Source organism: Pelodiscus sinensis, chromosome 9 (genome assembly GCF_052426305.1).
Source record: "Pelodiscus sinensis isolate ZL-2025 chromosome 9, ASM5242630v1, whole genome shotgun sequence".
NCBI lineage: Eukaryota > Metazoa > Chordata > Testudines > Trionychidae > Pelodiscus > Pelodiscus sinensis.
In genome coordinates, this window is record NC_143060.1 from 13757573 (window position 1) to 13780784 (window position 23212).

General features: G+C 47.4%; 2 protein-coding genes across 5 annotated transcripts in view; one reads left to right on the forward strand and one right to left on the reverse strand.

Annotated features, from left to right (window-relative positions):
* The window catches only part of ACOT11 (acyl-CoA thioesterase 11), a 124070-nt gene extending 117698 nt beyond the window's left edge, over window positions 1–6372 (forward strand). For all 3 annotated transcript variants that reach the window (XM_025189817.3, XM_025189819.3, XM_075936027.2), the window contains 3 exons: window positions 1596–1727; window positions 3689–3815; window positions 5249–6372. In XM_025189817.3, the coding sequence (XP_025045602.2) occupies window positions 1596–1727; window positions 3689–3815; window positions 5249–5404 (415 nt within the window). In that variant the 3' untranslated portion in view covers window positions 5405–6372. The remainder of the gene's footprint in view (window positions 1–1595; window positions 1728–3688; window positions 3816–5248) is intronic.
* A 319-nt stretch (window positions 6373–6691) lies between these two features.
* On the reverse strand, window positions 6692–21205 carry FAM151A (family with sequence similarity 151 member A). 2 transcript variants are annotated; one of them, XM_089780439.1, is made up of 8 exons: window positions 20729–21205; window positions 19491–19637; window positions 17026–17178; window positions 16556–16715; window positions 14030–14254; window positions 11480–11619; window positions 9036–9179; window positions 6692–8067 (listed from the first exon to the last, which is right to left on the reverse strand). In XM_089780439.1, the coding sequence occupies exons 1-8, from the start codon at window positions 20874–20876 to the stop codon at window positions 7409–7411; spliced, it is 1776 nt and encodes a 591-aa protein (XP_089636565.1). In that variant the 5' UTR covers window positions 20877–21205; the 3' UTR covers window positions 6692–7408. The 2 variants fall into 2 exon arrangements, with proteins under 2 accessions (XP_089636565.1, XP_075792144.2); XM_075936029.2 differs by lacking the exon at window positions 19491–19637.
* Window positions 21206–23212: the final 2007 nt, after the last annotated feature.

Here is a 23212-nt window from a genome sequence, read left to right on the forward strand (position 1 = left end):
TCCTTGACCGTGCTACTGAAACGTTTGGGGTCAGAAGCTGAAGAATTCGGGGCCTGATGGGCACCAGTGGAGTTTGACTCAGACTCTTGCCTAGAGAAAGCCAAGTATGAACTCCCATAAACGGTAACAGATCAGGAGCTCAGGATGAGCCCAAAGGAGAATTGTTTGGAACAATTAATTCTGTTTAGTAAATGCTGTACCACGGGGGAGTCAAACAGAGCCAGAACTGCAAAGAGGCAGGTAGCTACTCAGTGAGATTTTCAAGACCTGCACCTCTGGGTGCATGGGTGTGTTTAGAAATCTGGCCCATAACCCATGGGAGAGCTGACTTATAGAATCATAGGACTAGAAGGGACCTCGAGAGGTCATCGAGTCCAGCCCCCCGCCCTCAAGGCAGGACCAAGCTCCGTCTACACCATCCCTGACAGATGTCTATCTAACCTGTTCTTAAATATCTCCAGAGAGGGAGATTCCACCACCTCCCTTGGCAATTTATTCCAATATTTGACCACCCTGATAGTTAGGAATTTTTTCCTAATGTCCAATCTAAACCTCCCCTGCTGCACTTTAAGCCCATTACTCCTTGTCCTGTCCTCAGAAACCAAGAGGAACAAATTTTCTCCTTCCTCCTTGTGACACCCTTTTAGATATTTGAAAACCGTTATCATGTCCCCCCTTATCTGGGAAGGTGGTTCTACTTAAGTGAAGGAAGCGTCTTTTCCCTAATCCCCAACTGATTATAAATAAATCTAACTTGTTTCTATTTGGATCTTGTGTCTTTGGCTTTGAACTGCTTCTGTGGAGTCCCTGGGTTACTGCTGAGTAACGCTCTATGGTTAGCACACTACCAAATTCACGATCCGTTTCACAGCCAGGGGGTTTAAAAGTATCACAGTGTTGTAACCAAGGGGATCCTGACCCAAAAGGCGTTCTGGGTGGGAGGGTCACAAGGCTATTGTAATGGGTTGTGGGATTTTCACTTTCTTCTACCATACTGCTGGCAGGGGGCTGTCTTCAGAGCTGGGCAGCTAAAGAGGAAGGCTGCTGGCTGGGACCCAGCTCTAAAGCCAACAGCAGTGTCAGCAGCAGCACAGAAGTGAGGGTCACTGGGTATGAGGGTGGGTTACTGGAGGTTTGCTTTTCCTGGAAGTCTCCCACCTGCATGGGGGGCTGGCAACTGGAGCTGCAGCTGCTCGTATGGAGAGATGACAACTGGAGCTACTTGCTTCCTGCATGGGGATGGGGGTGATGACAGGTGGAGCTGTGGAGTTTCCTGCAAACAGCGGGGGTTCCCAGATTTGGGTCTGACCTTCCCCGAGAGCAGCCTTGGCAGGGGAAGAGAACATCTGGTCCTTCCCCATCCCTGGTTGGGACTAGCAGCTGGAGCTGGGCACAGGGTAGGAGCCCCTGGCTGGGTGCCAGATTTCAGGGGTGCTGCATTTTTCCGGGCTATGAATTTGGTAGGGCCCTGCATCTGCTGAAACGTTATTGGGGGAGAGGACACCCGAGGGACGTTGTCTGGTCTCATGGTGCTGTGAAGATGACATGGTCTGTCACCCTGAGCCTTTCTAAAATGTCCTTCTGCCTCTTCTCAGGAGCGCTAAGCTTGTCCAGCAAGTGGACGCGGACGACATGATCTACCACGTGCTCAGCCAGACGGTGAGCCAAGAAAAGAAGCCCCAGGACTTTGTCATCCTGGCATCCCGGCGGAAGCCTTGTGATGAAGGGTAGGTAAAGGAGCAAGGCTCCAAGGGCATGGTGGGCCCAGCGGGATTCCCCTGGCCAGTGGATGGGGACAGCAGCGCTGGGTCTAGCCCATGGGACTGGAAACGTCTTGTGTGTGGGCTCTGAAACATCCCTACACCAGGCCTCCCTTCTAGCCACCAGACTTACTCTGTGACCTGAGCCCCGCCACCCAGTGTTAAAGCTTTGACCTTGGGTACTGGGGCTTCAGCCCTGAGTCCCAGCAGCTCTGGCAACCCCAGGATTCCCAGGGCAACCCCAAGTCTAACGTCAGCCCTGGCAACCCCAGAGTCCCAACCCGCAGTCTGAGCTAGTATATGATTTAGCTTTTAATGCTACAAAGGCCGTGCTCAGTATTAGCTTAGGATTTACGCTTCCTGGCTCTCTTTAAAATCCCCACAAGCAGTGCTTTCTCTCCTGTTTAAACGTGCCTGGGATTCCCTCTTCTCCAGGCTGCCTCAGTGCCTGTGGGAGACAAGTGCAGTGTGTTGAGCCCTATACTGAAGTCCAATGATCTGCAGCCCTTGAGAGAAAGTTGGTTTGACGTGCAGAAAAAAGGGTAATTTTTGTGGCAAGTGATTACAATGGGGGAGCCAATGAGTGAAAAATACTTTATTATGAAACCAGTCAAGTCCTAGCCTGTGGATCCAAAACATTGCACAAAGGCGCAACATGGCTACACAACTTCATCTTCACTGCACACTACTTTTTTGGTTTCAAGAGGGATCTAAAGTTTCTTGGGTGTTTCAAGATGTAGTTCTTTGTAGTGCCTGTCCTATCTAGACTGACACATGGTGCTCTAGATCAGTGATTTTTAAACTTTTTGAGACCACAGAACACCAAACAATAATATTTTTTATGCGGAACACTTGTAAAAATTTTCTTTAAAAAAAAAAAATTGTTGTCAGACCAAAGAAAACAAAGAAGAGGTCGCAGCACACCTGTGAGTTGTTCACAGAACACCGGTGTTCCGTGGAACATAGTTTAAGAAACACTGATCTAGATCACCTGGTACGCTGGGCATAAGTAGGTACGAATTTTCGCATGGCTAAATGTTTGCACAGCCTGTTGCTGACAGAAATGGGGGATGCTCTCCTGGGAAGCAATGACTCTGAAAAAGATGGGGGGTGTGGTGGTCATCCGCTGAATGCGAGTCCCCAGTGCGATGACGTGGCCACAAGGGCTGGCGTGCTCCTTGGATGTATTAAAAAAGAGACTATCCAGTCAGAGTGGGGCAGGTTTTGTTACCTCTGTATTAGGAGATGATTACATGCCACATGCTGTTCCAGGCCATTGTCACCCCAGCCTTATTTTGAGACATTCTTAGGCTGGACATTTTAGTAGAGTCTCCAGGAGGTTGAATTTCAGTAGGAACTTGGTGCCTGACTCCCTTGCTCTCTGCTGGAAATCGGAGTCCGCAGTCCCTTGGCACCAAGTGGATGGGGCTCTCTCACTATGTATTTACCTTAATATGTGTGTGTGTGTGTGTGTGTGTGTGTGTAAGGGCTACCTTACCCGATGTGATAAAACCACAGGGGACATGGGAGCCAGAGTGCTGAGATTTTATAGATAAAGAGGAGACAGAGCCAGCTCCCTTTCCCGGTTTTTTCCTCCATTGTTTGCAGTTGATCTGATTAAAAACAATCGCTCCAAGATATCGCAGATGTAACTGTAAGTTCCTTGCGTTGGAGTCCCTACAAGAAGAGGTGTGGAAGCAGAAGGTGAACTGCAACAGTCGAGTGCCGTTTCCATGTAGGACTATCTCGGCAGAGGTTTTTTCTACTCTGCCACTGAATGTGTTGGGCCACCAGTTGAGGTCGTTCTGCCAGCTGCATTTCCTGGCACTGAGCAGAGTTAACTGGAGAGCTGGCATAAAGTCCTGCTCCTTTCTCTCCTTTTCAATGCGCTTGTGAACTGCTCCTGAGCAGGCTTCCTTCTCTTCCAGAGATCCGTATGTCGTCGCGTTCCGGTCGGTGTCGCTGCCCACGCATCCACCCAACCCCCAGTACACCCGAGGGGAGACCATGTGTTCTGGCTTTTGTATTTGGCAGGAGACTGCCGAGATAACCAAGGTGAGGCTTTCAGCTCCCTGAAACAGACCTGCGTCCCCCAGCCAGTTACCGGGGTCTTTACCTGCGTTCCAGAACCACGCACTCATGCATGCTGACCTGCGGTTGTACTAGTGCTCATAGGCACCGACTTCTTCTCTAGCTGGGGGAGCTCAACCTCTCCCTCTGTGCTAGGCTCCGCCCCCAAACTCCTGCTTTGACCCGCCTCTTCCTCACCACCTTCTCTCCACTCCTTATCCTCCCTCCTGGAGCATTCCAAATGCTGCAAAACAGCTGTTTGTGCAGGGAGGCTGTTGGAGTTGGTCAGTGGGGCCCCCAGCAGGCTAAAGGTGTTCGGGGGGAGGGTGTGTGCATGGGGGGAGCTTGCCTGCTGGTGGGCACGGACGACCTGCTAACTTTTCCCCAGGATGCTCCAGCCCAGGAACCCCCAGGGAATCGGCACTTATGCTAGTGCTTCTGTTCAGTTCCCCTGTGCCCCGTTCAAAGGGGGCAAGAGGAGGGCCTGCATGTCTGATGCTACACATCCCTGTCTTTGTTGGGCTTGGGTTTCAGGGATTCAAACCTGTCCCCTCTCTCACCACCCAAGTACCCTCCTACTCCTCCTATAACACGTGTGTGTACACATTTCCCACCTGAGCGATGTGGACAAACAGCACCACTCCCATTTACAGGTGGGGAAACTGAGGCACGGCAGGTGCCATGACGTGCCCAAGGCGGGCAGAGGGAGCATTGAGATGAAAATGGAAACTCCCATTTTTCTGACCACCTTCCCCCGCCCTGATCCCTGAAACCAAATCTGATGCAATAACCCTCCTTTACCGAAGGGCTGCATGTCCCAAGCTCCCCCTTTCCAAGTGGAGGCAGCAGAGTGGTCCGAGAGTAAATTTAAGTCCCTCTGACAAGAGGAGATGTTGATCTTACAACCTCAAGAAATAGAGGCCTAATCTTTGAACTCATTTAAACTATTGTCGTCTGACTGAAAGGTCTTAGAAATTCTAAATACTTTTTCACAATGTCCCCTTTCCCAGCAATAAGAACATTCGGGGCCACTGTATTTGTGTGTCCCACCAAAACTTTTCCAAGCCCCTTGCAGGCTGGCTTTGCTGTCAGCACTTAGCTTGGAATTCACCTGGGCCTCCACGCTGAGGAAATGTGTTGGGAATTGAGGGGAGCAGGATGTTCATTGCCCCCAGAAATTCGGCACCCCTCCCTGTGTGGGTTCCCCGCTACTGGATCAGAGAAACTGGAAATTCTCTGGCCTGTCCATCCCAAAACCTCTGAGCTATTCAGAGCCACTGGGGAGTCCCCTGATGTGCCACAGGACTAGGAAGCCGGTACCTAGGGTTGCTGTTGCATGTGTTAGAAAATGACGTATGTAGGTTTCGACCTGTGGATGGTCCCCGTAGCTTTCTTAATGAATGTGTTGTGGCTTGCAGGTATCCTATTACAACCAGGCTGCTCCAGGATACCTCGCTTACGTCACGACTAACATTGCAGGACTGTCCTCGGACTTCTATGTTACCTTCAAAGCCTGTGAGAGATTCCTGCAGAAGAACAAAGACGATGTCACAGTTGGGCTCCAGAATTTGTAATCGTTGTCCCTTTTTGCCCGGTGGTGTGTGACTGCCTTGTACGTATGGAAGTGATTTTTGGGGTGTGTGTGTGTAGGTGAGAGTGCATGGAGAGTCATTACTTAGATAATGTGAGTGGAGTTGCTGAAAGAGCCCAGTGTCTTGAAATCCATCTTTGTAACGTGACTAATGTCCCCTCTTCTCTCCTGTGATGTATTCTGATGATCAGAAATGTACTGGCTTGGAGCCCATCTAGCGAATCCAGAAGGGTTAGGAGGGCCCAAATCTGTGGCAGCTGTAGGATTTCTAGGGTAGTTTATCTGAGTGCAAAATGTGGCCTGGGGTGGGAAGGTAGGTCCGAGTGGTCCCTACCTGGCCAGTGTTTCATTGTCAAGTTGGCTCACGCTGAGGCCTAGTGCTGGAGCGGGGGTGAGAGGAGAAGGCTGGTCTTGTCTCCTGTAACATGGTACTGTTCTGTTTGACACACTAGGCATTAGAATGCAGGACACCTCATTGATGTGCTGCAATTTCATGTTCTGTCTTTCACACATCAAAAAATGAATGGGAGTGGTAATAAAGAAGCCTGTTCACTTTATGACCTCAGCAGGTTATCTTGCCTGGTTTCCTTGAATTATTTTCCTTGATCAGCCTAAGAATGAAAGATAAGAAACTGTTTTCTGTGGGAAAAATGGATTCCTCTTATTGAAGAATTTTTAAACCTGCACGACAGCTGTCGGAAGAATTCCCCCCATGTTTTGGTATCTAAAGTACCAGGGCACAGAATACCAGTCTTCCTGCTTCCTGGGCCTTTTTTCCGATGTCTAATTGTGGAACTTGAATATTTTAATAAGATATTCGTCTTCCCAGCCAGACTTCTCGTGAATTGGGGGCTGAATTCTAGATCTCTTCAAACAGGCTCAAGATGTCTTGCTGCTGATCAGGGCCACACGGTGTATGGAGAAGTGACAATTAAAGCTCATCCGAAAATACCCTGTAGGCTCTCTTCATGCGTATGCTTTTCTGAAAGGTCCTGGCAGAGCCTAGCTGGGAAGAAGAATGCTCCCTCCACCATGTTATTGCTTTCTAGTTGAGTTTGGTCACTAACTATACAGTGCCTGGGAATCTGGTATGGAAGAAAGCTGGATGCTGAGTAACTAGAACACACGCTTAACTCCCAAGGGTAACCTGTAGCAAAGAAAATGTCCTTCCAAGGAGAAACTGAGCTATATGGAGAGTTGCACCTTAGCAACAATTCACAGCTGATAAAATCCCACAATCAAACTGTGCCCAGCAAAATGGACCCCCAACCCAAGCAAATGAAATAACATTTATTGAAAACACCATTGTTTGTATGACAGTAGCTTCTACAGGCTGTTCCTATATACAATAAGACAGTCCTTGCCCCCCAGCAAGCTCTCACAGTGCTTAAATGGACAAAGTCAGCAGAAAGGAAATAGTATCTCTGGTTTATACATGGGGGAAACTGAGGCACAGACTAAGGCTGGATTTTTTTTTTTCTAGAAGAGCTCAGTATGCAGGGTACTGTGATCTCAAATCCAGTTAGAAGCTTCACAATGAGTGCTGCATCGTTGAGAGCTTCTTTTGGCCATCTGGCCCTATGGTGGGATTTACACAAGGTGTGAGTATGTAGCAGAGTCAGGATTTAAACCTACATCTCCTGAATTCTAGGCTGCTGCCTTAACCACAAGACAGTCCCCCCCTCCACGCACCCTCCCCATATGTGAACCACTAAGCACGCTGGCACTACAACCCTAATGGAAGGAGTGTAGGGAATCTGTTGGGCAGACCCGTTCAAAGCAAAAAGGACAACCAAATAAATGACACTCCAAGAATAGCTCGAAAGCCCAGTCCCCCGCCTGCAGCAGCCAGTGACAAGCCTGCCACAACTGTGATTGCCGGAGGAAGGCTTGCCAAGGCAGATCGCTCAGAAGAGAAGTTTATCCAACAGTGTGTCCTGGGAAAGCTGGGGTCACTAACCAGACTCTTGGGGAAGTTCTAAGAAGTTCAGACATCCACCACCAAAGCATTTCTGCATTGTCTTGGTATCTTGTAATAGACCCTTTTCTGTGTATGTGTTCGGAGAGACCGGAGTCCTGGGAAGCCATCACAGTAGCTACTCTCTAAGTAACCATGGTACACGGTGATGGTGTAGTTGGGGGAAACCTCTAGCAGCTTTGTAGTGGCCAGCCATGATCTACTCAAGGGCGCAGCCTCCAGCTGAAATGACACTTGTTGCCAGAGATCCTTACAGAGTGTGAGCATGTCTTCTACCAATGGGTCAGTGTAACCAGCCCTTAGCACTTCCCTGGGCCAGGCGGGGGCGATGGTAACGTATGGGAAAATGGTGTTGATGGCTCTTAGGAATTCTTCACCTTGTATGTATCCTGGTGTCGTGAAGCTTCCAAAGGAGACAGCCATGCTGATCCAGACGGGGTTCCATAGGAGATTCTGGGTGTAGAGCGTACTAAGGAGCTCCAGCGTAGGGGGAAGTGCCCTGGGTTCTGTTATGTTCAGGTACACCCCCCAAGGATTGAGATGTCTGAATACTGTATCCAGGCACTGCTGCAGGGGGAGCCCTGCTGATGGATAGAGTGCAACCGGAATGAGATTTCCCCTGGTGCTGTTCTGCAATGCAATGTCCAGAGCTATCATGCCGCTCTCGTCTGGAAAACGAAGCAAAGGGAGAGGCTATGTAACAGCCTGAACCTCAGTGACCTGATAACCTAGCGATAGGTTGCTTATGTGTGATGAGCTCCATTCCTCCCTTCCAATCTTAGGGCTTGAGTGTCTCTATCATATTTGTTTGGGTAGAAACAATTCAACAGCTAATTTTTGTTGGGATACATGATATTTATCATTTAACTGTATATTAATTAGATGCACTGATCATGTGTATCATTGATTCAAAGTATATTCTTAACTGCAGGTAAGAATGCTGACACTCATCTGTGCATTATTCACCAGTTCCCAACATAGCTCTCCAGCTAGTTACTGGGGGTGGTATAGGGGGAGTGGATTACAAGTGATTCATAGTGGGTAGCACACAGAGCATTGTGAGATCCATAATAGGATCAGCAGTAATTTCCCACCCTTTGGCCTTTAGACCAGTACCATTATGTAATCTTAACCCTGCTTCCACCCTATCCTAGGATTGTTTCTAATATAGATCCTCCATTATTTCAGCAAGCAGGTTTTATATTACTCCACCTACAGGTCTTCTCTGACTGCTTTTCATAGCGCTTAGTGTTTGTACATTTCTCCTGGTAGTCAATTTAAACTTTGTTTCTGCTCGATTTAATCCCATTGTCTCTCTGTCTCTCTCTGTCTCCTTGCACTATTTTCATTAGCGTGGTATTTTTTTGCAACATGCTCTGCAGGCTTTGTTCAAGTCGATGCATAGACAACTTCTCTCATCTATCCCCACACTCTCAAGTTCCTTACTCACCTCACTGTTCTGTCTGTAAACTTGGTTTATAGACCACCAGAAAGTTCACCAGGATTTACTGACCCTAGTCTGAGAACCAGTGTGAACGATAACACTTAGGAACTGACACATCCATGACAACTGATTTAAAAAAAAAATCTCTCTAGTTCCATTAGCTTGGTACAAGGGGAAAGACGCATGACTCACCTTTAAGAACTGAGAATGTTTCCAGCATGTTCTTATCACGATCTATCCCATGCCACTCTATCCACAGTCCATCGGCATCTGTGGGGTGGAAGTAATCTAGCAAATTGCCTCCAGGATAGTAGAATCTCTTTCTTGGTGATTTCACTGTTGGGTTGAAGGGGAGGGAGAAAAATGTTGAGTAAATTCATTCCTATTCATGGTACAGTGTGTACTTTTGTCTTTAGGGCTATGGCTATGATAGGATATGATGTAGTATCCATAAGCTGCCATCGTTACAGTTTTACCAGCTGAGACTATTGTGTAAATGGTATTTACTAATGACATCTGACTTGCTCAAACTCGATCACAGCCTAGAATTTCACATATAGTTAAATGCAAGTTTGCCCCTTGATGCAGCTTGAATATGTCTCGAATAAGCAGCAATGTAGCTAATAGTCTTTAGTAGAACACATGATTGTTAAGCTGAGTTGGGTCTCTGGAATGGAGCAAATCAAGCCCCATGTTGACCAAGTGGAGTACAGCTGTTTATCCTTCTAGCAGAAGGGGAGCCACTATATAAAAAGGGGACTACAAGTTGAGGGGTGGGGGAAGAGGAACAAAGAATCATTACTCCTGATCTAAAAGGTTCAGCCCCAAATTCTGCCAATCCCATGTGTTGGAGAGAAGGAGCTGAGAACGGAAGTTGGCATCAATTTTTACCCTGACTGTGCTGGAGGAATGACCTGCAAATGGCAGAGGAGAAAATGGATTATTGTGTCTCTAATGCTTCCTTGTTTGTATGTATGTCATGGAAACCTTGAATTTATTTTTTAAATTCTTCTACTTATTTCTTTAGAAACATAGGCCTTCTCTACCTTGGAAGAACCTAGAAAACTAATGAAACCATGCATCACAAAGGTCTAGCTTAGGAGCTATTGGAAGTGGAAGAGAATTTTTTGCCCAGACTGTTTACAACTCTGGGAATTTGTTTTGGTCAACACCTGCTTAACTTAATGGATGCTTGGGAGACCGGGGATGTGTCTAGACTACATGCCTCCGTCGACAGAACCATGTAAACTAGTTTACCCAACATAGTCAATGAAGTGGGGATTTAAATAATCCCCGTTTCATTAAAATAAAAATGGCCACCATGCTGTGCCAACAATCAGCTGATCTGGTGCAGCGCAGCAGTCTAGACGTGGCTCGGTCGACAAGGGAAGCCTTTGTCGACCACTCCTGTAAACCTCATTTCACGAGGTGTAAGGGATCGGTCGACAAAGGCTTCCCTTGTTGACTAGACTCATGTGCTGTTCCAGGTCAGCTGATTGTCGGCACAGTGTGGCAGCCATTTTAATTTTAATGAAGCGGGGATTATTTAAATCCCCGCTTCATTGACTATGTTGGGTAAACTAGTTTACATGGCTCTGTCGACGGAGGCATGTAGTCTAGCCATGCCCGGCTTGTCTGTTCTAGATTCAACTCTCTCTCTCCAGTTGGAGTCAATGAGTAGTCTTGTGGCACCTTCAAGACTAACAAATCTATGTATGGTATGAGTTTTAGTGGGCAAAACCCACTTCCTCAGCTGAGCCGACTGGAGTGTGAAAGTTCACAATACACATCCTTTATCGCCTCCCACAAATCTTCCAGCAACACTACAGCCACCAGCCTTATGACAGCGTCCAGGTAAAACAAGTAGCAGAAGAAACCTTGAATTCTTTTGAGCTTCCTCTGTATCCAAAAAAAGGAAACCGAGCCCAGTCTGGGGTGGCTGACAGACGTTGCAGGCCCTGGCACCGTAGTGGGGAGGGGCCCTCAGATAGAAGGGGCAGGGCTGAGGCCTAGTCTCTCCCAGCCAGCCTTTCAGCACTGCTCAGCGTGAGACGCCCAGGGCTCTGGCAGTTGCCATTGTTGCTGTGGTAGCAGCAGCTTCGAGCCCCAGGCCCTTTAAAATCTTTGGGCCCGAGGGCAGCAGCTCCCTTTGCCCGGCCCTGTCAATCCCCTGCCTGGCACAGTCCCTTTCTCTAAGCCAAACCAGGTCCTACAGCCTGTGCCTACGTGTGCGCTTAGCACCCTCACTGCCTAGGTGCACATCAAAATACAGCCAAGACACTTTGTCTGCCCCTCTCTCGTTCTTTCAGTGGGCTCAAGTTAGCTGCAGGGCTTATGCCTCACCCCCATAGGTCTGAGCACCTTTGAAATAGGTGTAGCTGGAGGAGGCAGCCTAGCCTAGAAGACAGGACCATGGGACTCAGGAGTCTTGGCTTCTGTTCCTAGCTCTGTCCCTGAGCTGCTGGGTCCCCTTACCCAGGTCACTGAGCCTCGGTTGCTTCTCCCACCTGTTGCCATGTCTATTCAGATAAGCTTTATTGGCGCGGTGACTCTCTCTCCTGCTATGTACAGCACCTAGCGTAGTGGGATCCCAATCTCATTTGGGGCCGTTTGGTGTTGCTGTCCTACACACATACATGCTGCTTCCTTGAACTGAGACAGAACCGGATCATAAATGTCATAATAGATTTGTTCAGCCTGGCTGTTATCCCGGATGAAGAGGAGATCTTCCACGGTGATGGGGTCCGTCTTCCCCTGCCACAGAGTCAGGCTGTACCTGCGGAGACGAGAGAGTGTTGAGCTGGCACGGGCTTCTCGCAGGCCTTCAGGCTGGCTGCTCAGTAGCTGGAGGAACCGTGGTCTTATTAGCCATGGCTACTTTGGTCCCTTTCCCATGGAAGTGTTCATGTCTGAAAACAAGGGGCGCTCTGTAGGGTGAGGGATCTGGGAAGGTGATACTGTCCTGCACCCTGAGCCATTCTCTGAATGAGAGACACTGGATAAGGGTTATTCACCTGCAACTGACTACAGAAAGGGTTCTGCAACAAGGGAATAGTTTGCACATAGAGGTCTGACTTGCACTGTGGACAAGGTGCTGGTCCCCAGTACTGTTCTCAAAGTCCGTGATCCTCAGTCGGGGCTATGTGGACCTATGGGGGTACTTGGAGATCTTCCGGGGTGGACACAGCTTCTTTAGATCAGTGTTTCTTGACATGGGGCTTGCAGCCCCAAGGGTGGTCATGGGACAGGTTGGGTGTGTGTGTCACAAACACAGGGCTGGCTGCAGGAAGTGGCAAGCAGGGCGATTGCTTCGGGACCCACACCATAGGATGTCCTCTTTCCCCCAAATTAAGTGACATGCTCCAGCCCCATATGCAAGGGCTCTGGCTTCAGATAGGGATCACAAGTGGGATAAAAGAGAAGGTCCTTACATGGATTGATAACTGGTTAAAAGACAGGAAAAAAAGGGTAGGAATAAATGGTAAGTTTTCAGAGTGGAGAGAAGTAACTAGTGGAGTCCCCCTAGAGTCTGTCCTGGGACCCATCCTATTCAACTTATTTATAAATGATCTAGACTAGAGAAAGAGGTAAACAGTGAGGTGGCAAAATTTGCAGATGATACCAAACTGCTCAAGATTATTAAGACAAAAGCAGACTGAAGAGCTTCTAAAAGAGCTTACCAAATTAAGGCTACGTCTACAGTGCGCCTCTCTTGTGCAAAAGCCTGTGCAAATAAAGTGTGGATTAGCATATTGCCACGCTTCATTTGCATAATTAATTAGGGGCTGTTTTTGCACAAGAGGCTTTTGCGCAAGAGCTGTTCTTCCTGAAAAAATGAGGAAGAACGGCTCTTGCGCAAGAGGGGTTTTTTGCGCAAAAGCCTCTTGTGCAAAAAGGCCCCAATGAATTATGCAAATGAAGTGCGGCAATATGCTAATCTGTGCTTCATTTGCATAGGTTTTTGCATAAGAGAGGTTCAGTGTAGACGTAGCCTAAGTGATTAGGCAACAAAATGGAAAATGAAATTTAATATTGATAAATGTAACGTAATGCACATTGGAAAACATAATCCCAACTATATATACAATATGATGGGGACTAATTTGGCTACAACTACTAAAGAGAGAGATCTTGGAGTCATTGTGGATAGTTCTCTGAAAACATCCACTCAGTGTCCAGCAGCAGTCAAAAAAGCAAATCGAATTTTTAATGACTCCTAACAAGGAATAGAGAATAAGACAGAAAACATCTTATTGCCTCCATATAAAACCATGGTACATCCACATCTTGAATACTGCGTACAGATGTGGTTGCCTCATTTCAGAAAAGATATATTGGCATTGGAAAAGGTTCAGAAAAGGGCAACAAAAATGATTAGAGGTTTGGAACGGGTCCCATATGAAGAGAGATTAAAAAGACTTGAATTTTTCATCTTAGAGAAGAGGAGACTAAGGGGGTGGGATGGGGATGATAGAGGTCTATAAAATCATGACTGGTATGGAAAAAGTGAATAAGGAAAAGTTATTTACTATTCCCACAGTACAAGAACTAGGGGTCACCAAATGAAATTAATAGGCAGCAGGTTAAAAGCAAAGAAAAGGAAGTTTTTCTTCACTCAGTGCACAGTCAACCAGTGGAACTCCTTGCCCAAGGAGGTTGTGAAGGCTAGGACTTTAACAGAATTCAAAAAAGAGCTAGATAGATTCATGGAGGTTAGGTCCATCAATGGCTATTAGCCAGGATGGGTAGGAATGGTGTCCCTAGACTCTGTTTCTCTGGAGGAGGGTGACAGGGGACGGAACACATGAGTATTACCTGTTGTGATCCCTCCCTCTGGGGCATCTGGTATTGGCCACTGTTGGCAGACAGGATACTGGGCTGATGGACCTTTGGTTTGACCTAGTATGGTCGTTCTTATGTTTTTAAGTGAAAAACAGGCTCCTGTATCGCGCTGAGATGCAAGTAAATACTTATACTGCAGTGGGGGGAAGTCAGCAATTGTTCAGTACCAGTGTGCTTTGTGACCCTTTTGTTTTTATACAGCTGATTTTGTTTACAGCAGTTTTTTAGGTAGGTGCTACTGGAATCCTCAAGACCAATCAGACTCCTGAAAGGGCTGCAGTTGAGTGGAAAAGCTGAGCACTGCTCTTTTAAGGACTAACGAACCTGTGCTGTGAATGCCTTACCTCTCTGACTGAGCCAGCAGCCAGCTGAAATGAGGCCAAGCCAATCTCACCATGACGGCCCTGACAGGGAACGTGACTCTTTGGGGCTGTGTCCTCACGATGCTGTGCATCTCTTGAATCATTTTCTGAGTGTAGGTTTTGTTGGGGAACCAAGATGAATAGAGAGTTGTCCAGCCCGGAGAGAGAGTGCAGTTTGGGTACTTCTCCTGAATGAGTGAGAGGAATCTAATGGAACCACATACAGAGCAACAGTTACTCCTAAGAGTGGCAAAGAAGAAAGCAGTTTCTGTGCATAACAACTCTATTAAACCTACAAACTTATGAGCAGCACATCAAATGCCACTAGATGGCACTCTTTGTATATACAGACACCTTCCGGCACCTTTGGGACCTAGGTGGTGCCGGCTTATCGGATATGCCGGAGTACCAAGAGGTACTATAAGAGGGCATACTCCCAACCCAATCCCCCTCCCCTCCCTTCCCCTGCTCTCCTCTTCCCCAGAGCCAAATACCTCCTGTTCCTGCTTTTCCCTGAACCTTATGTCTGGGTCCCAAGGCAGCTGCCTGTGCTCAGCAGCCAGCTGTTAGCAAGTGCTGGCTGGATGCTGTGTGCGCTGGGGACCATGAGTGGAACGGCGCGGGGCTGCGAATGCGCATGCGGCTCACAGTGGCCCGGCCGTGAGAGCGGCTGACCGGAGCACTTCCGGGTTCCAGTTGATGCTGGACTATTGGGGGTGCCGGACAACTGGATGCCGGACAATTGGAGTTTTACTGGACCTCTCTCTCTCTCACACATACTTTCACTTACTTTTCATAGACAACTCTCCCAACAATTCCAACAGCAAAAGCTTTATCACCTTTTGGGCAACAGCTAAGAGTGCTAGAAACTCATCACAGTGATACATGCTGACTGGGAACATTGCTGTAGACAGGTAGATATTACTGTAGCTCAAAGCTAATCCATTAGATCCTTGGCTTTCTCCTCATACAAAGTACAACTGGTCTCCCTATGGATGCATATGGGGCTGCACAATAGTGTTGGGTGAAAATACCTAGCTGGTGACAGAATTCTGAATAAAAAGATGAACTTTTAAATGTTAGAGCTATGGATAATTTTTAAAAAGGAAAAACCTCCAGTTCCTGCTTTGATTCCCACATATTTTGAGCAACATAGTAAAAGACTCGGTAATCTGGGAAAATTGTACAAAAATGTGTGGCCTAGGCAATGGTGAACTTCAGAAAGTTTGGACTTTGAGCTGAGCTATCCATTCCAACTAATTTAAAAAAAAAAGACTGAAGCATCATGAAATCTTGAGTTAAAATGTCAGAGCTTGTTTTAACAATTGTACAGAAAATAGATTTTTTTTCTTAAACTCTTTTGTGGGTTTTTCAAGTATGACTCCATTGATTTAGTTCCCAAAAACTGTGTAGGATTTTTTTTTCTGTAAGACAGGAAAAAGTTCAGAGCTGAATTTAAAAGTTCATTCTGTTGCTCTCACTGTAACTCACCTTCTGGTGATGATTGTTTCTTCCAATAGAGTCTGAACTAAATTTGGGATGGAAACCCAGATTTTCACTGTTAACTCTGTAACTTTGCAATTTTTTTATGGACTTAAAATGTAGCTTTTAATTGTTTTAATACAGTCCAAGAGCTCCCATCAGTAACAACGTGTGCACTTAGAAATTTGAACAGATCATTTTAAATCAACAGAGATCGAAAATCAGTTTCTCCTTTACTCACCTGCTAAGTTCGGTTCAGTTTCAGGTGCAGAGCTGGTTATAAAAGGATCCTGGGACAGTCAGTCCAGTAAGGGAGTCCAGCCCATAGGACAGAATGTAGTGTGGGGAAAATACCGTCAAGTTAAAACTCCCATAGAGCATTACGGTGGTGTCTGCTCAGAATGTGTTGATTTTCAAGTGTGAAGGGTTGGGAGTTTTTTTAATAAAAAAAAAAAAACAATTTTCGATGGAAAGCTGAGACCTTTTGCCAGGAAATTTTTTAATTTTAAAAACACAATTTTCTGTCAGTTTTAGTGGAAAATTTTTGAATAGCCCTGGTTTATCTGTGTTATCAGGCGTTATGAGGTAATCGAGGATTATGAAACTCAAGTCTCCATCAGGCATTTGGAGGAGGGATGGATATTTGGAATCTGCATATATTCTCTGGGTGCTTGATTCAAAGCTTATCAACCCCCCCCTTCCCCACACACACATGACTAGCCACTGGATCAGGGCCTTAGTGACCTGGGATCTTAAATAGCTGGTTTGCTTGTTGGTTTTTATTACATATACTTTTTTTTTTGTCCACCTTTTGTCAGCTCTTGGCTGAACTCCAGTCTTGGCACTTTCTGGGCTCACTGATTTCTTGCTGCACTAGAGGATTGTGACGCGAGGGCTATTGCTAGTGTAGAACCAAGGACTTTGTTCCAAAGCTATGAAATTGATCAGTACATTCTGAGACACCAATCACTGAAAGGTACAACATTAGCCACCAAAGCGCTTTTAAGAAAAATTCAGATTACTCACAAACTTGCGTTAACTGCAGTGTTGATGGGGACATTGGGACCCATTAGAATATCTGCGTTTAACCACAGAGGCCTGTTGATCTTCACTTCTGAGGATTTCTTTAGTAAAATATCCAGAGATGGGCCAACTGCCTTGATGCTTTTGAAATCTAGCTTGATACCTGTCCAGGAAAGAATTCATTGGAAAACCACATAAATATCTGATATTAGCAGCTGGTAAACTATACCCGAGTATAAATAGGAGTCCTGTTTGTGCCACACCTGACGTAGCAGGCTCCCAGTCCAAGACTAGGGATCACTGGCATTATGGTAAGGTAGGGTGTTGCCTAGTGCTTGTCCCCAGCTCTGCCTCATCATTCCCTGCCAAATGGGAGGTGAAGAGGATGCTGCTGAATTCCACATGTACATAGACCACTCAGTCAGGGCAAAGGGTTCCCGTCACTTGTTTACAGGCACAGCACTTTAGATTACCTCTGCTGGATGAGTTCAGGACAGTGTCCAGCCATTCCTGAAAAGAGTTGTCACTGTAAATAGCAGGGGGATGTGCCATGATGGGCTTGTCGGTCTCATTAGGAGTGTTAAGTCCTTCTAGGTTGACATCAGCTTCCAGGACCATCATGCCACCTGTGTGCGCAAGTCACAAAGTGAGCCCTTGACTGGCGTTGACGTGTGCAAAGGACCCTCCACACTTGTTCATGTCTTCACCACGCATGCAGGCAGCTCCCTATGGGCTCAGGCCTGCACAGGGCTAAGCTACCACCAGGTCTTTCTGCATGTGCGTCGTCACACCAACCAAAGTAGCTGGATTATCCAGGTGCTTGAGTTAAGCCTGTGTTTAAGTGCCCCTCTGCTCAGCTCTTGAAGGCTCAAGCCCTGTGTCTCTCACAGACACAGATGCCATGTTTCCTGCATCTCTATATGCTAGACCAAGGTGCCCCAGTGTCTTTCTCTAAGAGTGACAGTCACCTCCAAGGCACCAGGGTCTTCACCAAGAGTTCCAGGCTAATAGTTCTTGCTCGGATCATAATATGGCCCTATAGTTCATTAAATGATTAGAGAGGCAATAACAAAGGGTCTGATCCAATGCCCCGGAAAGTTAACAAGTCTTTTCATTAATTTAAATAGCCTTTGGATCAGGACCCAGATCTGCCCAACAGGTGGGTTCTTCTGAGCCTGGTGCTACCCCTGCTTCCTGGGTTGGGCTATTACTGAGATCCCTCTCTTCCTGCAGTAACTAGTCCCTGGCCTTCCAGGGAAGTGACACCAGACTGGAATGTTCCAGGTTTTCTTTCAGGAATGACTTGAACCCACAGCCCTTCCCTCCCCATTCAAGTGCCCTTGCCCCATGGCCACTACAGAACCCACCCCACCTCCCTACCTTCAGTGAGTCCCTTATCCTGCTGCTTTCCGAATGTGGAAGCCAGCTCTCTCCCTGGGGCAGCTGGTGTTGGCTGCCCGGATGGGTGGAGGGAGGTGGGACTGAGTCACCACCCTGTGCTCCAGAAGCTGTAGCCCCATCCCTGAATTCACTGGGGATCCCACCAACCTCCAAAGTTGTACAGACCTGAGTTGGCAGATAAACCTCTACATTGTGAGGCTACGTCTACACTGCAGGCTTCTTGCGCAAGAACTGTTTTGCACAAGTGTTCTTGTGCAAAAGGTCTTGCACAAGAGCGCGTCCACACTGCCATGTGTTTTTGCGCAAGAGATGTGCTTTTGCGCAAGAGGGGTCTTGGCAGTGTGGACACTCTCTTGCGCAAGAAAACTCTGATGGCCATAGGGGTTTCTTGCGCAAGAAATTCATGTTGCCTGTCTACACTGCCTTCTTGTGGAACAGCTCTGGCTCAAGAGGGCGTATTCCTCGTGGGGAGAGGAATAACTCTTCCAGAAGAAGCCCTGTTTTCCAATGCTGTGTTGTAAATTTACTTGCCCAAGAACATGCGTGCAATGTAGTCACCCAGCAAGTTTTTGCGCAAGAACAGCTGTTCTTGCGCAAAAAGCCTGCAGTGTAGATGTAGCCTGATTGTATCTTGTCAGGTCAGAAAAAGCTGGGGACGTTTTTTGAGGGGGGGTTACTGTCATGTGGTTTTCAGTCCCGGTATGTTACCACCACAAGATAAAACTGCTTCCAGTGAATGTGTCCCAAAACATTTGACTTTTACAGAGTAGTTTTATCTCAGGAAGCTATAAGCAAGCCCTGATTCTTATGGCTTCAGGTGAGCCTCCGTTCCACATTAGAGTCTTCTGCTTGAGTCCATGTGCAGAATGATTTCCTCAGCTGAAGATTTAAGCAGTGAGACCTCTCTTCTTTATTAAGTATTACCCCTGTTTTGATTTATTTAGTTTTATCTTAAATCTGGGATAATCTACTCACAATTGTCTTCTGGGCAGGAAATATCTTTTGGGCCCCGATCCGATAAATGGAATCATTTCAGTAACTTTACAAATGCTCAGTTGCCACGCTCTAATTGCTCTAATCATTCCAAACATCTAGTATGCTCTGTGTTTGCCTGAGCTCCTCATACGGCGCTCTGGTAGCCAACTCTCCTGGCTGAAATCCTGGCCCCACTCATGTCAACCCAGAGGTTTGCTACGGCCATCAGTGGAACCAGGATTTGAGCCTGTGGCTTTCCGATATCATGCTATTAGAAACATAAAGGACAGAGACATTTGCCTGACTGGGTGAAACCACTAACACATGGAAGGAAAACTCCCACTACATATGTACTCCATGGTTCAGTGCTGTACCTAGTGCGGAAGGGGTAGTGGAGGGGAGAGGCGAGGGGAGGAGACGGAATTGCTTTCTGCATCTTGTGCAGATGATCTGATTACACCCAGAAGAGTGAGAACAAACTCCACTTGGGTAGCTAGGCAAACTAAGCTAACAGGCTATTACAAATGGGGGGTGGGGTGGGGGAGAGAAAATGATATTTTACTCTTCAAGGCATCTTCCAGTTCACTCTTTTGGTTAGCAGAATGGTACCAGGTGACCAGCAATCCATCCTTTCTGTCAATGTGCCCCAGATTTAGCAGGTATTCCAGCAGGTCTCCGTCTGTATCGAAGGCTGGTTTGAGTACAGAGTCTGAAATCCCAAGGAAGATTTGTAATGAGTAACTTTGGAAGGCAGATGTAAAACTAATGCAAGCAACACTTGAGGGTTTTGAAGAGTGAGGTACAGGTGTGGAGGGAAGTACTCAGAAGACTGCCTGACTGCTCCCAAGCATTTATGTCCAGAATAGAAGAAACCGGCTGTGTATCATTTTGCTGCCCTGTCATTTTGCTGATTTCCATAGAATGCTGGAGCACAGCTGGGGCAAGGAAAGGGTTAATACCCTTTTTTTTTCTGGCTAAGACACAATGGTGTCCGTGCCAAGAGTGACTGTAAGTTGTGAGGAACTAGCCTGGGAACCATTGTGTTAGCACCTGCAGTAAGAACTAGGAAAGCGTCTCACAAGAAACTCACATGACACATGCTGGTAAGATGACAGGGCGGTGCCAGAGCCCCCAGGGTTACTTGCAATATGTATTTTTGATCTCCATATGCATACTGATCCCTACATGTGTGGTGGTTACAATCTATCAATTAAGCTTCCTTGCTCTGTACGTCCCTCCAGGTCTCAATATGAGGTTGGTAACAGATAGTTACAACCCAGGCAAACAAACAAAATACACATCTCCCCTTCAGACTGACTACTTGTATATTAGGTTTAGCTCAATGCAGCGTCATAGAATCATAGAGCTGGAAGAGACCTCAGGAGGTCCCAAAGTCCAGCGTCAAAGGACAGCTAGACCCCCCCTTGAACATCGCTGAAGTGTTACTTCTGGGGAAGCTCGCCTTGCTGCACACAGACACCCTGTACATCACTCGATATAACGAACGGAACCTAGTCCTCCAGAACGGTGAGCAACACTCTTCCTGACCCACAAAGGCGCATGTACACGCAAAACCATCACACCTATCACCCCTCAGCGGCTTCACTGCTCTCTCACACACACAAGTACAGGCTGACGTACCTTTATCGCACTGCTGGTGCCCATCCTGCTAGCTTCTGCTCCCCCCACCCCCCACCCCATGCAAACAATTTAGCACTGGTCACTTGCCCCAAATGCACCTCCTGGACCCAAACAGGCAAAATCTAAGGTCAAGAAGCAGTTATTGGTGTGGCTTTGTACCTTGGGGGGCATTCCTGTTAATGGTCAGACACACTGCCAGAGCGATGCAGGTAGAAATCACCGCCACCACACAGACGCCAATCACTGCTGCTCCTGTCTTTCCAACGGAAGGACACCTCCTCTTGCTGGAAACCATGGCTGTCCTCATAGCGGTGCCAGCGTGGGTGCACTGAATTACAAAGTTCCAGCTTCCTTCAGATGAAAATCAAGCACATGAGGGCTGGCTGGATGGCTGAGGTGCGGGACGCCTGTAATGTTTAAATCTTGCTGCTGGTGCCTACACCTCAAACATGCTCCAAAGGCCAGAAAGGATACATACCTCCGCCTGATTCTTGGACAGCTTCTTTCTAACAGCCCTGCCTTGGAGGGCTCCTGTGTAGCAGCCCAGCCCTGCCCTTGGGGACTGTATCCCAGAGAGGCCTTTCTAGCACTGCCCTGGAGCTGTGTCTGTGTAGGCTCAGCCCCTCCTTCCTTCAGCTGTCATGTGGGCATGGCTGGCTTTTAAGGGCCAAGTTCCATTCCCCCCCTCTCTCTCCAAGGAAACAGTGTCTCCCGCCCTCTGGGAGCTGATCTATTAATGTCACGCCTTCACTTTCCCGAGCCAGCACCAGACAAGTGCTCAGCTAAGGTTACACTGGGAAAATGCGAGGGCGTGACCGGCGCAGGCTGAGCACAGCCCTGAGCATGCCTGCGGGTTTGAAAAGAACAAGTTCAAAGCCACCTGTCTGGGCTCCCTGTCTGACAGCATTGAGACTGACACAGCCAGTCAATACAGTAACCTGAACACATTAGCTAGCGGTTAGCGTGTGACACGCACGCACATCAGAAGCTGCAAAGGGGCAGGCGTTCCCAGGAGCCACAGGGCACGTAGCCGTGTGACAACCTCCCTGAAGTCACACGGATTTGGGATTTCCTCTCCAGGCCCGCAGGGCGTTGATGTGAGCCCATGTCACTCTACTGAAGTCAGTTGAAGCCGTGTCAGTTTTCACTGTCTGAGGGACTCGCCTCATTTAACAGTGGAACTAGGAGCTGGCCCTCCCTCGCCCCCGGTGCAGCACGGCTTGTTCATCCCTCTGTGAGAATCTTATTCTTTATTTAAACCCAAAGACCTGCTCTAGGCTGGCGGTCGCAAATCGGTGTGTAATTAACCCACCACTACAGACGTAAATACCACCCCCACTCCCTGGTTTGGCACCTTCCCGATGCACGACTAGGAGGGGGAACTGACCATCTTCATCCAGTTCCATAGTGTTTATTGCCTGAGCTAGTTTCACAGTGGTGTGAGCAGGGGCCCATATCTTCCTCGGCTTGGTGTGTTGAAGATTAAGGCTAGAATCATAGAATCATAGAATACTAGGACTGGAAAGGACCTCGAGAGGTCATCGAGTCCAGCCCCCTGCCCTCATGGCAGGACCAAATACTGTCTAGACCATCCCTGATAGACATTTATCTAACCTACTCTTAAATATCTCCAGAGATGGGGATTCCACAACCTCCCTGGGCAATTTATTCCAGTGTTTGATTACCCTGACAGTTAGGAACTGTTTCTTAATGTCCAACCTAAACCTCCCTTGCTGCAGTTTAAGCGCATTGCTTCTTGTTCTATCCTCAGAGGCCAAGATGAACAAGTTTTCTCCCTCTTCCTTATGACACCCTTTTAGATACCAGAAAACTGCTATCATGTCCCCCCTCAATCTTCTCTTTTCTAAACTAAACAAACCCAATTCTTTCATCCTTCCCTCATAGGTCATGTTCTCTAGACCTTTAATCATTCTTGTTGCTCTTCTGTGGACTCTCTCCAATTTCTCCACATCTTTCTTGAAATGCGGTGCCCAGAACTGAACACAATACTCCAATTGAGGCCTAACCAGCGCAGAGTAGAGCGGAAGAATGACTTCTTGTGTCTTGCTCACAACACACCTGTTAATGCATCCCAGAATCGTGTTGGCTTTTTTTGCAACAGCATTACACTGCTAAGTCATATTCAGCTTGTGGTCCACTATAACCCCTAGATCCCTTTCTGCCGTACTCCTTCCTAGACAGTCGCTTCCTATTCTGTATGTGTGAAACTGATTGTTCCTTCCTAAGTGGTGCCTCCAGGCAGATGGTGCCTCTAGGCAGATGAGGGGTTAACTGGGTTAGCCACGCTCAGGCAGTGGCTGCTACACCTGACCTCAGAAATAATTCAAACTCCCGCAAGCCAACACATTGGAAAAGGGTTTGGTTAAAGTGAATGAGACAATAAAACATTAAATGGTTGAAAACAGAGAGATGAATGACACTTTTTAATTACTAAAGGCTACACAGGCAAGCACGGAAGAGCACGGGACCTCAGTGCTCCTAAACAGAAGTGGCTCCCCCCTCAGTTTTCAGTCCCTGTGTCTCAAGTACCCAGGTGGAAATGTGTTGGAGGTTTGTAAGGAGAGGGTGTTAGAAACACACAGTTTTATGCTGGGAAATGGCAATGCAGGTCTTGACGATCAG

Bases quoted from the DNA above. Each gene is read 5' to 3' on its own strand.
- FAM151A (XM_089780439.1), bottom strand. From the start codon at position 20,876: ATGAGGACAGCCATGGTTTCCAGCAAGAGGAGGTGTCCTTCCGTTGGA. The intron at 14,255-16,555 runs GTGAGTAATCTG...TGGTTCCATTAG, and splicing joins ACTGCAGTTAACGCAAGTTT to ATTCCTCTCACTCATTCAGG. The intron at 8,068-9,035 runs GTGAGTCATGCG...TTCGTTTTCCAG, and splicing joins AACATTCTCAGTTCTTAAAG to ACGAGAGCGGCATGATAGCT.